We start from the raw sequence: 14,464 nt of genomic DNA, 5'->3' as shown, positions 1-14,464 counted from the left end.
GCATCCTGCTCTCTCACCCTCCAAGCCTGCTGTGCTGGACATCTCCCATCTGCTTCCCCAGGTCCATTTTCCACGCCTCATTTTCCTCTCTATTCCAGCCTGTAGTCCTCTAGGTTCCAGCTGGCTTTGGTTTGTAGGGAGATCTTGCAGGGGATCAAAGGAAGGAGAGTGAGAATCTGAGCTCTGTCCCCCCAGCCTGACTGTGAGGTTGATTTGGGTCCGCTGTACTCTGGAAGAATGGTCCCAGCTCCTCTCAAGCAGCTGTCTCTACACAGCACTCTCTAGGTTCTAGTATCTTTTCCTTCCCCTTATCTCTTTGGTCCTAAAGACAGATTTTTGGTTGATCCACTCTAAGTTTGAAAACTTTGAAGTGGTTGTTGACATTTAATGATTAGAATGATTGCATTACAATTCCTATGTCTCTTGAAAAACATTCGATTTGGCAACACTGAGTCTACATTCCCAATAGTAAGGATTGTCTGCAGTTGAGCAGCAGCTGCCCCTTTGCTCTGAGGCAGGTACTCCTCAGGAGGCCACAGTTCCCACCACTCCCTGTTGCCTTCCAGTAAGCCTGCCACCTTATTTCCACCCTAGCCTCTAGAGACATTTGAGTTTGCAAGTCCTGGTTTAAAGAATGTGCCAGTCTTTTCACTAAATTTAGAGAAAGGGGAGTAACCTTTCAAATTTCTCTGCCTCTTTCTTTCCTCTCTGCCACGACCAAGAGTCCTCTCTCTGCCATTGCTATCATCCCCTCCGAAAACACTGCCCTGCTCTTAGGCATCCTCTGCTCCTATCCATTCCCCACACTGCAGCCTGGGTACCCATTCTAAAATGGAAATTAGGGGCTTCCCTGATGGTCTAGTGATTAAGACTCCACCTTGCAACTTAGGGGACATGGGTTCGATTCCTGGTTGGGGAACTAAGATCCCAGATGCCTCAGAGCAGCTAAGCCCTCACACCACAACTAGAGAGCCTGCACATTCTAGAGCTTGTGCTCCACAACAATGAAAACCTTCAAGCTGCAACTAGAGAAATCCTGCTCACTGTAAGGAAGACCCAGTGCAGCCAAAAAAATTTTTTAAAAAAAGAATAAAATGGAAATAAGATTATGACAATCCCTTAAAATCTTAAAATGTCTTCCCACATTTTAAGAATAAATGTTAAGAATAAAATGTTTTACTCTTCTCTAAAAATAATGGCAATTTTTAAAAAATTTGAAGTGCAATTAACTTACAATATTATAATGGGCTTCCCTGATAAGAAGAAATTATATTACTTTCAGGTATACAACATAGTGATCCAATATTTTTATACAATATAAAATGATCACCATAAGTCATCTGTCATCATATAGAGTTATTATAATATTATTGACTATATTCCCTAAACTATATATTACATCCTTGTGACCTTTATTTTATAACTGGAAGTTTGTACCTCTTAACCTGTCCTTGTCAACTGAAAATGAAAAGCACAGCCTAAAAGTTGAGAATTGTCTTTTATTCATCAGACAAAACTGAGGACTTAAGCGGGGGACACAGTCTCTCAGATATCTCTGAGAGATTGCTCTGAAGTGGTAAAGGAGTCGTCAGAATATATAGGAGTTCTTGCAAGAAAGACCAGATAGTCAGAAGTTCAAAAGATTACTCTTAAAGAGAACCAGATATTCCAAGTTAAGGAATTCAGCGCTTTTCTATGTCTGGGAAGATGCGAGTCTGGACTCATTGAAATCATTCCTTGGATATGCACCTCAGCTAATGGAGCCAATATCCTGTGCTTTCTCATCCTGAGTCTCCTCGGGTGCAGGGGGCTGGGGTTGCAGATGGGGGTGATTGCAGGGCTGACTGCTTGATGGCTGACATCCCATTTCCATCCTCAGTTCCCTCAGGGCTCACCTTCAGCAGCTCTAATGTGAAGGCTTGATGGCTGCAACATTCTTTGCTTACTGATAGGTCAGGCAACATTTTTTTTCCACGTATAACCTATTTCTTCATTTCCTTCCTTCAAAGCTACATTTCTTTCTTTCTTTTTTAAAAAAATATTTCTTTATTTGGCTGCATCAGGTTTTAGTTGCAGCATGTGGGACCTTTCGTTGAAGTGCACAGGCTTCTCTCTAGTAGCAGTGACAGGGCATGGGGCGGGCTGGCTTAGTTGCCCTGAGGCATGTGGGGGTCTTAGTTCCCCCACCAGGACTCGAAGTTCCCCTGCATTGGAAGGCAGATTCTTAACCACTGGACCACCAGGGAAGACCCAAGGCTACATTTCTTGAAAAAACTTCTAAGGCTCTGGGTAATGTGACACCTGCCTACTGCTCCGGGCTGGTTAGTGACTCCTTCCCCTCCACCCCACCCCTCCAATTCTCAATGTCCAACACAGTGGGATCCTCAGACGCAAACACGACATCTTGCCCAGACCTGGCACACTCTCTCCTTCCCGTGGCCAGGTATTGGGCCTCCTTCCTCACCGCCTGGTCACAGGGCGTGTCACTTCTGAGTGGGGAGGTCTCTGTTCTCCCGTCTGCACCCCTTCCTAACACGTGCCACAGTGCACTAAGGTTTTTCTCAAAGTCCCTCTGTCTCACATGTCGGTCTTCCTCACCATCCGGAACACAGTAGGTACTGCTTGAACATTTGTGGAAGGGGTGGCCTTAGAGACCTAGTTCTTCATGGAACTGCGATTTCTACCACTGAGTGGCAATCCAGAACACCAGGGCTTTTTAAATGCTTCCTGTGATTGTACATTAACGTTAGAGGAGGCATGGCTAGAATCTGATTGAACACAAGTGGAGGCAGCAGGTTGGGACTAGAGTGAGCAGGCATAGGGTGTGGAATGTCAGGAAGGGCTTCCCCCCACAGCTCCTCTCTTGCCTCACTCTGACCCCGGCCCCGGGAGGGCAGCCTCTGCTCACAACCACTCAGGTATACAATTGAAAAACCAAAACCACAATGGTGTTAAAGGGCGGTTTGAGACAGCCGCCTGACCTGCACGCAGCGCAATTAGCCAGCGTGCCGCTCCCGGGCGGGAGGGGGCGGCAGAGAAGGACCCGCGCCTGAACTGAAGCCGGGCGGGCGCCGGGAGGACCGGGCGGAGAGGCGGCCTCTCCTAGGGTCAAGCTGCCAGACTCAAGGACGGAATTCATTATTCCAGCCCTTAAAAAGAGCAGCTCGCGCCCTACATCCAGGTGGTCTTCCCGATCCAGGGATCAAACCCAGGTCTCCTGCATTGTGGGGATGGCTTTACAATTCCAAGTGTACTAAAAAGCCATGGAATTGCACACCATGGGTGGATTGTGTGCTGTGCGAATTATAAAAAAAATTAATAACAGCTCGCCCAACGGGCTACGCAAAACCAGTTTCTGTTTCAAGTGAACAGCTGCCCGGGTTCTTAATCCCAAAGACTGAAGAATAGGAAAGCCACGACGAGGCGGGGGTGGGGCCCTACCTCCCCAACAATCCCTCCCAACCCTCCCCCCCCCCCCCCCATCCATCTCTCCCTACCCCGGGGGGCTGGCCGTGGCGGTCCGTCCCTCTGCCTGGAGGATGGTCTGCGGAGGGAGGGCGCGGGAGCCCACAGGGTTCCGCTCGGTAGAGCCTCCGGATGATATTGCAATACTGCGTACACCGTGAGCCAGCGTGTGCATCCCAGTACATCAGGCACCGGGAAACCCTGCCGCTGTCTTCCGGGCAGGAAGACCTACTTTAACAAAACCGCTGACACTCTTACTTTAAACTAGCGGCTTCCATTTTCACGCCTGTAAGATAGAAGCTCAGCTGGTAGCTCAGCTGCTAAAGAATCCTCCTGCAAAGCAGGAGACCCCGGTTTGATTCCTGGGCTGGAACGATCCCCTGCAGAAGGGATAAGCTACCCACTCCAGTGTCCTTGGGCTTCCCTAGTGGCTCAGAGGCCACCTGCAATGCAGGAGACCTGGGTTAGATCTCTGGGTTGGGAAGATCCCCTGGAGAAGGAAATGGCAACCCACTCCAGTATTCTTGCCTGGAGAATTCCATGGACAGAGAAGCCTGGTGGGCTACAGTCCATGGGGGTCACAAAGAGTCAGACATGACCAAGCGACTGAGGACAACCACTGTGCCAGAGTTCTTCAAAGAAATTGTTTTTCAAGTAGGTCACATAGGTGCCTTGCCCGTCCTGTGTTCTCCGAAGTTTTCTTGCCTAGAAAGTTCTTATCAAAGTCTGGTCCAGTTTGAGCAAAAAAAAAATGAAGTGTCAGTTTTTAGTAGAGATTCATTCATTTTCAAACATTAACCATTTTTAATACATAATTTATTGATGTTAATTATATAATTAATTGTAGGAAAATTAAAAAAGGAAAACCATCCGTAATCTGCCTATTAATAATATAACTATTCTAAGGACTTTGGTGTGTTATCATCTTGCCAGATTTTTTTTTCCTATGCAAATGCAAATTTGTATTTTTCCTCATGTTCTTTGTTTTTCATGTTTATTTATTTGTTGGTTGCGCTGAGTCCTTGTTGCTTCACACGGGCTTTCTATAGCTGCACCGCACGGACGTTTCATTGCAGTGGCTTCTCTTGTTTCAGAGCACAGGCTCTGGAGTGCAGGGTTCAGTAGTTTGGCTCATGGGTCTAGTTGTCCCGCCACATGTGGGATCTTCCAGGACCAGGGATCCTGCCCGTGTACCCTGCATTGGGAGGCAGATTCTTAACCACTGAACCACCGAACCACCAGGGAAGTCCCCTCACATGTTCTATGTTGAATGTCTTTTCATGTCCATCAATAAAGATCAACATCATTATTTTAATCACTGTGCTTACCATTTTTGATAGCTCTGTACCATTGCGGAGATAGGTGAACCACACTTTACCTATATCTCTTGCTAGACACCTAAGCTGTTCTCTGTATCACCGACGTCTTCTTACACAAGCAATCTTGTATATGCATCAGATTATTTAAGATTAACTGCCAAAATGGAAGAAGTCTGGGTCAAGTGTTCGACCATTTTTAAGGCTCTCAAGATGTAAAACCAAACTACAATCCAGAACCATTTTACCAATTAGTCCTCCCACTAGCCATACCCTGCAGTGCCGATCTCCTCATGGCTCTCTAACACTTCACCCACACTGAGCACTGATGTTTCCCATGCTGGTACATGGTGTGCCGGGCACTGACAAAGTCAAATCAGAACACGGCCCAGGCAGGGAAGGGGGTAGGAGGAAGAAACGAGTAAGGAGTCATTGTTTACAGGGCAGGGTGCTGAGATTATTGTACAGAGAATACACAGAAATTGGATGTCATCTTCCAGGGACAGGTGTCATAGAAGGCTTCCTGGAAGAGGTGATTTCTGAGGCTGGCCATGAAGAATTATTTGTCATTAACCGAGTAAAGATAGGGAAGGAGTGATGAGCTGGATAGAGAAATAGTCCTGGTAGATGCAGGTAGAGAAGAGATCCCAGGTGTGAATATACAAGACCTTTTCAGTGAACTGCAAAACATTCTGTAACAGACTGAGGGGTACATGGGGAGGTGGGGACTGTGGACAGGAGTGATGGACAATGAGGCTGAAGGGGTGGCTTGGACCTGATCAAGAGAGTCTCTGTTGGCTATGTAGAAGTGCTTTATCCAGAAAACTGGATAAACCTCACCAAACTGAAACCTCCTTGGGAGGCAGAAGTTGGCATTAAAACCTGTACATGGTAGAGTCACACCGATCCCAGGGACCAGCACCGATGTTGAACTCGAAAATTGCTAGGAGCTCTCTGAGCTAGAAACAGCCACTTAACCTCTGTGTCTATTAAAATAAAAATAAAAGGACTAGGTTCCTTCCAGTTCTAGGCAGCTATGAACTCAGGCACATCCTTTGACTTTTTTTCTTTTTTTCCAGAAAAGGTGGCCATTAAGATCCTGGATAAGACCAAGTTAGACCAGAAAACCCAAAGGCTACTATCCCGCGAAATCTCCAGCATGGAAAAACTGCACCATCCCAACATCATCCGCCTTTATGAGGTCGTGGAGACTCTATCCAAGCTCCACCTGGTGATGGAGTATGCAGGGGGAGGGGAGCTCTTTGGGAAGATCAGCACGGAAGGGAAGTTCTCAGAAGCAGAAAGCAAGCTCATCTTCTCCCAGATTGTGTCTGCTGTGAAGCATATGGTGAGCGGGGTGAGGAGGGAAGATCACAGCTCCCATTCCCCCCACGATGGAAGCATGGGGCTTTAGTTTACCTTTGTGTAAGCCAGCAGTCCCCAAACTTTTTGGCACCAGGGACCAGTTTTGTGGAAGACAAGTTTTCCATGGACCAGGGAGTAGGGGGTGGTTTCAGGATGATTCTCATAAGGAGCTTGCAACCTAGATCCCTCCCATGCAGCGATCACAGTAGGGTTCGAACTCTTTTGAGTATCTAATGCCCTTGGCAGAGCTCAGCCGTAACGCGAGTGATGGGGAGCGGCGGTAAACACAGGTGACGCTTCACTTGCTTACCTGCCACTCACTTCCTGCTGTGCAGACTGGTTCCTAACAGGCCACGGGCCAATACTGGGGGTCGGGGGCCCCTGATCTAGGCATCCTTGAGGGCTTCAGTCCTTTATAAGGGCAGATAGCTTTCCCTTCTGTGTGAGTCCGATGTCTGGCTGGGATTGTGCTCCTGACCTCCTAAGCGATGCCCAGGAGCCTCAGTTACAGGGCAGCCTCCTGGCTTCTGTGGAAGTTGGCAGGAGTCACTCTGAGCAGCTGGATGACTGTCATCCATTCCCCCCACACCCACTCCTCCATCCCCATCTTCTGGTACTCAGAGAGCTGGCTTCTGGCTGCTGCTTGGCCTTGCCTTCCTTCTGCCTCTAGGATGCCCTCTCCCCTCTTCTCACGCCTCACATTCCCGATCTCATCCAGGCTGACCCAGCTCAGCTTGTCTCTCTCTCTGAAGCTTTCTTCAGTCTGGGCTCAGCCCGCACTGATCTTCATGCCTTTGATGAACTCTTCTAGCTCTTCACACTAACACTTCGTGCTCAGCACACGAACACTTGCTTGTGTCTTTCTGATTTTAGTTCTCTGATTATTTCTTTAGATAAATCTGGAACTCCTTAAGCACACTCCCCAGGCCCTCCATGAACTGATTCTCCTGTGTCCTCTCTATCAACAGCCATATTACTGGGCACATAGGAGGACTCGGACTTGCAGTCCTGACCACCACTTGTACCACTCTGTTAGTGCAGAAGTTTTGGCCGCCCTGTTTGCCCAGCTCTCGGTGTAACTGGCAGGAAGAGACACTTGTCTGGGATCTGTGTTAGCTGAGAAGCTGTATCTAGTTTGCTCCCCTGCTTGGATGTTGTGAGATAAGAACTGGGATCAGTGAGCTCCTGGCCAAATTATTAGCAGATTAATAGTGACCTAGGGACCCTGAGATCACATTTGGGAGGGAGAGGGGGAAGAAAAAGAAGTGAGCAAGGGAGAACCTAAGCTTGATAGTGGTGCCTGTTTCAGACCTGTGGTCCCACCGATTGTCACCTAAGTGACTCTGTGCTGGGGTGGACTTTCCCCAGGCCGAGAACTAAGCCAGACCTACACCACGCATAATGCTGAAGCTGAAGCTCCAGTACTTTGGCCACCTGATGCGAACAGCCAACTCGTTGGAAAAAACCCTCATGCTGGGAAAGTTTGAGGGCAGGAAAAGGGGATGACAGAGGACGAAATGGTTGGATGGCACCACCGACTCAATGGACATGAGTTTGAACAAACTCTGGGAGATAGTGAAGGACAGGGAAGTCTGGAGTGCTGCAGTCCATGGAGTCACAAAGAGTCAGATATAACTGAGCGACTGAACAACAAATACGAAGCAGTGGAGCAGATGATCGGAGTCTTCCACATTCTACTCGGAAAAGAGATCAGGCAGGAGAGCAGAGAGGATCCAGCAGTCGAGAATGCAGGCTGAGTCCTCTGAGGCTCCATACCGTGACTTTCTCCAGCTCTTGGGTCTCCAAGAGAGAGGATGACAGGCGTAGATCTGGATTTTATTGGGTTTGCCTGCTGTATGCTGGGACCATGCTGGACACTGCAGATACAGCATCACTTACAGTTCTCACAAGCATCACTTACAGATCTCACAAGAGCTTTGTGTGTGTGTTAGTCCCTCAGTCGTGTCCGACTCTTTGCCACCCCATGGGGTCTAACCCACCAGGCTCTTCAGTCCACGGGATTTTCCAGACAAGAATACTGGAGTGGGTTGCCATTTCCTTCTCCAGGGGATCTTCCCAACCCAGGGATTGAACCCAGGTCTCCTGCATTGCTGGGAGACTACCATCTGAGCTACCAGGGAAGTCCATATAAGAGCCTTAGGAGGTGGTACTCAGTGTTCTGTTTTACAAAGAAGGAAGCTGACACTCACATACACAGCCGGTATAGTTGAACCTAGAACTAATCAAACGGTCAGGCTCCAAAGCCTGGATTCTTACCCCAGAAGGTCCATCCAGAAAATTAGCATAAAACCATTTCCCAAGCGCCCTTGGCATTAAACTGGTCAAGAGTCTTCAAGGTTGTATGGATCCAGAATGCAAGGGTGGGATGGGATCTGCTGCCAGAAACTTGCCCACTATAACTTGCTCCCTTCTCCTGAATTATATAAAGTTAGAGGAGCCCATCCAAAGGAGCAGGGGTAGGGGGTCAGAGGAGGGCTCTTTTACTTCTTGAGGTTGGCCCTAGTCAAGAGATTGCTCAGCCAGGAAAACCCATATATGGTCTCAGAGGTGAAGGATTACTGTTTCATCGTGTTTCACAAGATCTAGGTCTTTCTCTCTCTCTCTTTAGTTGCTAAGTCTTGTCCGACTCTTGTGACCCCGTGGACAGTGGCCTGCCAAACTCCTTTGTCCATGGAATTCTCCAGGCAAGAATACTGGAGTGGGTTGCCATTCCCTTCTCCAGGAGATCTTCCCAACCCAGGAATTGAACCCAGGTCTTCTGCATTGCAGGCAGATTGTTTACCAACTGAACTATGAGGGAAGCTGATCTAAGTCTTTCTTCTGGCACTCATTCCTGAGTCCATGTGTGTGGGACAGACTTCAGTCTTGACACCATAGAACAGAACCTTTGGTCTGCTTGGAGGGTTCGGGTTTTACATTTGGCTAAAGATTATGCCAGGGCAGCTCGCAAGGTCTGAGGTCTGATATGACTTAAGTTGATCTCCATTGAATTTCTATTGTTACGCCAACATCACCTCACTGTTTCAGAGCAACTACTGTATCTTTAATGTTGGTTTTTACTTTGAGAATGATAACTTTCCCTTCTTTGTCTTCTTCCACAGCATGAAAACCAAATTATTCACAGAGATCTGAAAGCAGAAAATGTGTTCTATACCAATAATACTTGTGTGAAGGTGGGCGACTTTGGATTCAGCACAGTCAGTAAAAAAGGTGAAATGCTGAACACTTTCTGTGGGTCTCCACCCTACGCGGCGCCAGAACTTTTTCGAGATGAGCACTACGTCGGCGTTTATGTGGACATCTGGGCCTTGGGGGTGCTTCTCTACTTCATGGTGACTGGCACCATGCCATTTCGGGCAGAGACGGTGGCCAACCTGAAGAAGAGCATCCTGGAAGGCACCTATAGCGTGCCTCCACATGTGTCAGAGCCCTGCCTCCGCCTCATCCGGGGAGTCCTCCAGCCAGTACCCACGGAGAGGTACGGAATCGACTCCATCATGAACAATGAGTGGATGCAAGGGGTGCCATACCCCACCCCTTTGGAGCCTTTCCAGCTAGATCCCAAACATTTGTCAGAGACCAGCAGCCTCAAAGAAGAAGAAAATGAGGTCAAAAGCACTTTAGAACACTTGGGCATTACCGAAGAGCACATTCGCAATAACCAAGGGAGAGATGCCCGAAGCTCCATCACAGGGGTCTATCGAATTATTCTGCATAGAGTCCAAAAGAAAAAGGCTTTGGAAAGTGTTCCAATAATGATACTACCAGACCCTAAAGACAAGGACCTCAAGAAAGGATCCCGTGTTTATAGAGGCATAAGACACACATCCAAATTTTGTTCAATTTTATAAATTGCATTAGACTGCTGGTAATTAACTAAGATCGTTGTTGCTGCTTTTAAATTTTTTTCACCAACTTGAGTGGAGACTTTTTGTAATTTTTAAATAAATTTAAATTGAAGATATGCATTTCCCCCTGCCCCTCCCAAATGTTTGTTAGCTCAGATTCTAGCTTGGTTTGCAATCTTGTCTTGTTCTCAAAGTCTAGCCTTCATTCAGTTAATTGAAGAATATATACACAGTGCCAACCACGTGCTATGCATGCTTTAAGGTGCTGCAAAATAGGATGGCCAAGCAGTCCAGGGTGCTGTGTTCAGGTTGCAGTCTCCCCTGGAGGTGTGGATTTGAATCCCACTGCTGAATGAATTTCCCAGCTAGCTCAGTGGTAAAGAATCTGTCTGTCAATGCAGGAGACACAAGAGACATGGGCTCAATCCCTGGGTTGGGAAGATCCCCTGGAGGAGGAAATGGGCAACCCATTCCAGTATTCTTGCCTGGAGGATCCCCATGGACAGAGGAGCCTGGCGGGCTGCAGTCCACAGGATTGCAAAGAGTCAGACAGGACTGAGCACACACATTGTGTTACATTACCATATACCAGGTATTGTTTAAGATCCTGCAAAATAGAAAATAGGCCAAGTCCTTCCTCTCCTGTGTGGAATAGTCTCGTGCTGAACAAAGGTACTAACAACAGCAACAACATTTTCTAAAATATCAGATAGTAATAGATGCTACACAGATAATTCAAATACAGTAATCTGATGTCAGAGAGCTGCCACTTTGTATTAGATGTTGGGGAAGGCCGGTTTGAGTAGCCAATGATCTGAGATCTGAATGAGAGCAGGAGTGACTCTTGGAAAGCCAGCCGTGAGCTTTCCAAGCAGCAAAGCGTTTGAGACGGGGTTCCTTCCGAACAGCACCTAGGACAGAGGCACCATGTAGAATGATTGATTTGGGAAGTGATCCTAGAGAGCCGGAGGGAGGGTAGAGGCGAGAAGCAGGGAGGATCACTACAGGGTGGCCCGTGCTCCAGGTGACTGTCACCCAGTCCTGTAGGGTGCTCTGAGGAGCCTTAGGAAACACATCTGAGGAGTCCGCCCAGGGTAGTCAAAGCGAAAGTGTCTATCCAGCAGCTCCTGGGGCCCCACGATCCCACCTGCACCTCCAGATTGTGATGAGTGAGGGCCACGGGGGTTCCCCATGCTTCTCATGCCTTAGAGCCAGGGCAACCCCAGGGCAGGAAGTAAGAGGTACACACAGTTGGCCCTGAGACAAGATTCGGTCAAGTAGGGGCTGCGCGAAGCCACCCAACTTGCCCCAGTGGTTGCTGCATCAGTGGCTGGAGAAGGAAGTATGGCTGAAAGGATCTGAAGTCTGTGATCGGACACAGCCCACCCCCAGCCCTCCTCATATTCTTCCTCCATTAAGTCTGATCCATTGCTGTCAGTCTCCTTCATGGGGTGAGAGCTGGAAGGACTTAATGCAGTAGGATTAGTCAAATAAGTCCCAGGGGTGATTCTCAAGTTCCAGGTCAGCAGGATCACCCAGAAGGCATGTTAAAACAGACTATGAGGCCCTGCCCCCAGTTTTGGAGTCAGAAGTGAAAGTGTGAGTGGCTCAGTCAGTTCAGGTCAACCACTCAATCGTGTCTGACTCTTTGTGACCCCATGGACTGCAGAATGCCAAGCTTCCCTGTTCATCACCAGCTCCCGGAGCTTGCTCAAACTCATGTCCATTGAGTTGGTGATGCTATCCAACCATCTCATCCTCTGTCTTCCCCTTCTCCTCCTGCCTTCAATCTTTCCCAGCATCACAGTCTTTTCCAATGAGTCAGTTCTTCGCATCAGGTGGCCAAAGTAAGGAAATACAAATTCTTCAAGAGGGTCCTTGACTGTCATGGTGAGTGAGTGAGTGAAAGTCACTCAGTCATTTCTGACTCTTTGTGACCCCATGGACTATACAGTCCATGGCATTCTTCAGGCCAGAATACTGGAGTGGGTAGCATTTCCCTTCTCCAGGGGATCTTCCCAACCCAGGGATTGAACCCAGGTCTCCAACATTGAAGGCAGATTCTTTACCAGTTGAGTCACAAGGGAAACCCAAGAATACAGGAGTGGGTAGCCTATCCCTTCTCCAGGGGATCTTCTTGACCCAGGAATCGAACTGGGGTCTCCTGCATTGCAAGTGGATTCTTTACCAACTGAGCTATCAGAGACTGTCATAGTAAGAAAAGTCAATCCTGCTTCCATCCATTGGTGCCCAGACTGATATATTTTAACAGCAAGGAACATATATTTATGAGCCAGTGTTAAAGCATGTAACTGAATCCTGGGGGTCTCCACCCCAGCCCTGCAGGATGCTGTCCTATGGCCGGTGTCTTAATTGAGCCGCTCCATCACTCTGTCTCTGCTGGCTGCTTCTGCTGCTGAGGTACTTAGTAAGAGAAGTACATCCCATGGTCATGTGCCCATTGCCCCCACTGCTTTTACCAAAGATGCGGTACTTGAGGCAATGTTATGTAATATACTTGACAATGGATCAGGTATTCTCCAGGACCTGGCATGATGGTCTTGGAGGATTCATGGAAGACAGGAAAGGTGAACCTATATCCTGTATAGATGTCAGCTCTGTGAGGGTGAATCGTCGCTTTGTCTGTCTGAATGTATGACTGTGGATCTGATAATACTCAGCTCATGAGGAGATCTGCTTGGTCCCTTGGTGACCCATAATCAAGTGTTCAGTCTCTCCTAGGGCCCAGAAACATGCCAAGAGCCTGAGAAGTTTTCTGTTGCAGAAAGCGTGGCCTCACTCCCAGATCCTGCAGGGCTGTGCTATAACCGTCTGCAGGGGTGGCCAGAGAACACACCATGGTCTTAAGCACCACTTAGGCAGTCAGAGTAGCAAGGCAATTTGCACTGAGGCCTGAAACTAGGTCTTTTTTCTGTGGCATCCCTTGAAACCAGCAGCCCTGATAAATGGGTTGGAGGAATATACCAGGTGCAACATGTGTGTTTCCAAAACCCAGAGAGGCCTACTAAACCCTGCGTCTCTATCTCAGTGATAGATGGTACAAGGTGCAACATACAGAGATGTGCCTCAAGTCACTGGTCCCCTACACACTTCATCAGTGTGGCCTGGCCCCTACCTTTTCCTAGAACTTATCACCCACACTCTGACACACACAGGCCCCTGGAGGACTCACTACTTTCTGATGCCACATCCGCCTAGAATGCTGTCGCATGGACCAGTATAAAGTGCTGCAGAACATCAAGATGATGGCCCTTTTAGACTATCTTGTGACGTAGAGCAGGAGATTTCACCTTGCCTCACGGCAATAGAATAAGTGAGAATGTCTGTCTATCCCAGGAAAGTGTGAACTGCTTTTTGTTTTAATTTTTAATTTATTTTTTAATTGAAGGCTAATTGCTTTACAGAATTGTGTTGGTTTCTGCCAAACATCAACACAAGTCAGCCTGAGGAATACCCATGTCCCCTTCCTCTTGAACCTCCCTCCCGCCTTCCTCCCCATCCCACCCCTCTAGGTTGTTACAGAGCTCTGGTTTGAATTCCCTGAGTCATACAACAAATTCCCATTGGCTGTTTTACATATGGTAACTAAGTTTCCATGTCACTGTTTCCATACGTCCTAATCTCTCCTTCTCCCCAACCCCTGCCCCCGGTGTCCATAAGTCTGTTCCGTATGTCTGTGAACTGTTTTTAATCCTCCCTTTTGATGTAAAATGAGAATGAAAATTTCCCTCCAAATAGCTGCATATCGATGCTAGAGTCTTTGTGTAAAATTCACATCCAATATGGCAGTGAAAACTGAGACTAATAGCAGTCCACCGTCATCCTTCGTTAGCCATCTGCTCTCTTTAGGAGTCTGATGGGTAAATTAAAGTACGTTAACGAGGTTAGGATGGAACCTATGACCTTTGGGTCCTTTATTCTCCGATGGTGACACTGACTGATGCATTTCCTCATGTGGTTACGAGTTATTAACATGGCTGGGGAGATGACATACTTTCAGAGGTCTCCATGTGGTGCCTCCTCTCAAAATGGTTCTTACTCCACAGGTCAGGGGTCTAAATGTGTTTATCCCAAATAGGTACTTGGAGATGAAGGAAAGGACCCCAAGATGAGCCCCTCGGTGTGACACAGACTTTGGCCAGAACTCAGCCACCACCGGGATTCCACAGGTCTCCATCCCCTCTATCTACGCATAGGGCTGTAACGGTACTTGGGTTCTCTGGTGTCCACTTCAGTTCACAATTTTTATCCAACAGGCCTTAAACATTCAGGGTGCACATATCATATGCAATTGTAGCAGAGCCTTTCGTCACAGAATCTTGGCTCCCCCCTCACTGTGCACTGGATCTGTAAATTAACTCAGATCTGGAATCATAATTTTCTCATTGTGACAGGCTACACCAGCCTTCTGCTCACAGTTTGCCTCTT

General features: G+C 47.9%; 1 protein-coding gene across 2 annotated transcripts in view; it reads left to right on the top strand.

Annotated features, from left to right (window-relative positions):
* The window catches only part of NIM1K (NIM1 serine/threonine protein kinase), a 70,913-nt gene extending 60,795 nt beyond the window's left edge, over positions 1-10,118 (top strand). For both annotated transcript variants that reach the window (XM_061129543.1, XM_061129542.1), the window contains 2 exons: positions 5,861-6,129; positions 9,269-10,118. In XM_061129543.1, coding sequence (XP_060985526.1) covers positions 5,861-6,129; positions 9,269-10,018 — 1,019 coding nt within the window. In that variant the 3' untranslated portion in view covers positions 10,019-10,118. The remainder of the gene's footprint in view (positions 1-5,860; positions 6,130-9,268) is intronic.
* The last annotated feature ends 4,346 nt before the right edge of the window (positions 10,119-14,464 follow it).

The sequence above is a fragment of the Dama dama genome, chromosome 25 (assembly GCF_033118175.1).
Source record: "Dama dama isolate Ldn47 chromosome 25, ASM3311817v1, whole genome shotgun sequence".
In the NCBI taxonomy this organism is placed as follows: Eukaryota; Metazoa; Chordata; class Mammalia; order Artiodactyla; family Cervidae; genus Dama; species Dama dama.
The sequence above is the reverse complement of the archived record's forward strand: the minus strand, read 5'-3'. Positions and strand labels throughout refer to the sequence as shown.